A 2,717-nucleotide genomic window follows, 5' to 3' on the forward strand; every position below is an offset into this window, starting at 1 on the left:
GTGGCAAGGTGTCTAAAGTCAGATTCCTCCTGACTATGTTCAGTGTACGATCCATAATCCATTGCAAAACATGACATGCGGCAATCCAAACTGGATAAGCCTAGGACGCATTCATGAATCCTGATAGCTCTGCCCCCTCCCCCTTTTATTTTGAAATATACTGGGTGCGCTTTATTTATTGACTAGAATAGCTTTTATTTGTGATGGAAGGGCATATGCATGCATGATGGAGTAAATGGGAGGTAAGAGGTTCAGGATGCTGGCCTTCAAGGCCTGGAGTTTGAGAACCATGCTTCAGAAGAGCTGCATTACTTCCCTTTAATTATAATATTATTTGTTCCTTTTATTCTTATTGCTATAATGAGTATCTGATTTTATATAATATTTCTTTATTTTTTATTTGTATTATCACTAGAAGTGGTACTCGTATTGTTGTCACTCCTTGTAACTATACATTTTTTAATTTATGGGCAACACTAGATAATAATCCTACAGACTATTCATTTAATTATTTATTCATTGTAGAGTTTAAAGATTACAGACAGAAGAGCAAATAATGAGTGTTAGAGTAGATGGAAATAATAAGATAAAAATGGTTGGGAAATTACATTCTGTAAAGCATGACAGAAAGTAAATTTACAAAATAATAAGTGGACTGTATACAATGCCTAATTTGGTAAATGTTGACCCAGTTGTAGACTTATATAAAGATTCAAATGCATTATATAAATAAAGCACAATATAACAACAATACCACTTCTGAAGATTATTCATAATCTTATAAAGAATATATGTTACATACAATGTGCCAGAAGTATTCACTGCATTTACAATTTACAATTACTGCTGATTTTTACTGGACAACTCTTACTTGCCTGAACAATTGCTTTAGATGTTTGTAAATTTCCTTCATTTTGAACCCATATATAAATGGATTAAATAAAGGATGATACAAAACAATTTGTAACGTCATGAATAAACGAGCTGTTTTTGAAAATTGTGAGTCTACTCGAACAATGCATATGTCATATACGCTCAACAAAGTCAGACTGAATAACACCAACAAATGGGGTAAACACGTCTCAGCTGCTTTTCTCCTGACCTCTTTACAGCTTCTGTAAGAAATTATCAGGATCTTTGTATATGAGAACAGAATGAAAAGTATAGGAAGTATAACAATATCTAGTATTGCAAATACACCATATATAGCAAGAGACCTAGGCATCGTACACAGAAGTGTGTAAATTGCATTATTACAAAACATCCCTTTAATATTAAAGTTACAGAGTTTAACTTTAGTGCTACTAAGCATTATTAGTGGAATTGATGCATGAAAAGCAGGCATGAACCAAGAGAAAACAAGGAAAACAGTGATAGTGGTGTTTGTCATCAGTGTTGGATACAGCAGAGGCTTGCATATCGACACATATCTATCATAGGACATGACTGCTAATAGAAAGAATTCTGCTGGCCCCACAAAGTAAAATAAATAAAACTGAAGGAGACAGGCTGGATAAGTTATCCTCTGTTCTTCAGATAAAAAGTCAATCAAAAGCTTTGGGTAAGTGGTGGTACTGTAAAGAACACAATTCACTAGCAACGCAGCAATAAAAACATACATTGGTTCATGGAGGTTTTTGTTAACCCATATAAGGTAAACAATAGACAAATTACTACATATGATTAGAATAAAGGCAGAGAGCATAATTAAAAAATAAGCATATTTGTATTTGTTAACTTCCACATACCCATCCAAAAAGATATAGGTAACGTTCATTTCATTATTCATTATCTTCTTTCAAAGTGTGCACAGTCAAAGCCCAAAAGAGTACAGGCATCAATTTAAAAAAATTAAAAGTTAGACAGCCAATTCCAACTATTTTTTATTCATTTATCTAAACTTGCCATGCACTTGGTGTGCCTGCTACTTGAAATGAAACACTATGAGTCTGTGATAAAGATTTATAAGATTCTTCAATGTGTAATAAACCTCTAGACAGCTCATCTCTAGAGGTCCGTTGCATCAGTCATCAACATCTTCATTTGTACATATTATGTAATCGGAGTGATTCCACTGCAGAAACAAAAGAAACAAGTTAAAGTTACTCAGATGATGTTGTGAAATATTATTTACAAACGATTCAGCAAAACAAAAACAAAAACAGATTGCAGTTGCGAAAAGTAAAAGACAGACACACTCCCATCCTGTCAATCTCTGAGGAGGCTGACGCTCTTTGTCACAGCAGCACTGTTGTCAGCAACTTTTCAGACCTCCGCTCCACCGATTTATTACATTTCTGTTTTATTGCTGACTACACTGTGAAAGCACTATTTGTTCTTCAGTTACGTGATGCAGCAGTGCCTTTCCACTTCTGCAGTCAGTGTCACGGTAGCGTTATGACTGCAGGCAGGTATAAGTTCATAGCGGAGTTTGCAGCCAGAACGAGGTAGCAGCAACTGTCTGTGAGACTAAAGTGGAAAGGGAAGCACGGCTTCCTCAAGTCGGCAATAACGCAAAGAAAAGACAAGCGAGCCAGCAAATAAACACCATGGATTGTTATTAAGAATTATCAAGTAGTTGGTTGGAAATGAGCCTAAGTTGACTGAATTCGCTATTTCTGCTGAATGTTTTATTTACTCTGGTTTTGTTACTTCGCCGATCAGACTCAGATTTTGCCCTTTTAGTTGCACATGTGATGTTTTTTTTACTCTTGTGT

At 35.1% G+C, this 2,717-nt stretch overlaps 1 protein-coding gene across 1 annotated transcript; it reads right to left on the reverse strand.

The window, feature by feature from the left end:
• Nucleotides 1–499: 499 nt before the first annotated feature.
• Nucleotides 500–1,909, reverse strand: LOC105940259 (olfactory receptor 5AC1). Its single transcript, XM_012882745.2, has one exon. The coding sequence runs from the start codon at nt 1,787–1,789 to the stop codon at nt 854–856; it is 936 nt and encodes a 311-aa protein (XP_012738199.2). The 5' UTR covers nt 1,790–1,909; the 3' UTR covers nt 500–853.
• Nucleotides 1,910–2,717: the final 808 nt, after the last annotated feature.

Source organism: Fundulus heteroclitus, chromosome 7 (assembly GCF_011125445.2).
Source record: "Fundulus heteroclitus isolate FHET01 chromosome 7, MU-UCD_Fhet_4.1, whole genome shotgun sequence".
NCBI classification, from domain to species: Eukaryota; Metazoa; Chordata; class Actinopteri; order Cyprinodontiformes; family Fundulidae; genus Fundulus; species Fundulus heteroclitus.

What these genes read in the sequence shown, in the direction of transcription:
- LOC105940259 (XM_012882745.2), bottom strand. Translation starts at nt 1,789, where the DNA reads ATGAATAATGAAATGAACGTTACCTATATCTTTTTGGATGGGTATGTG.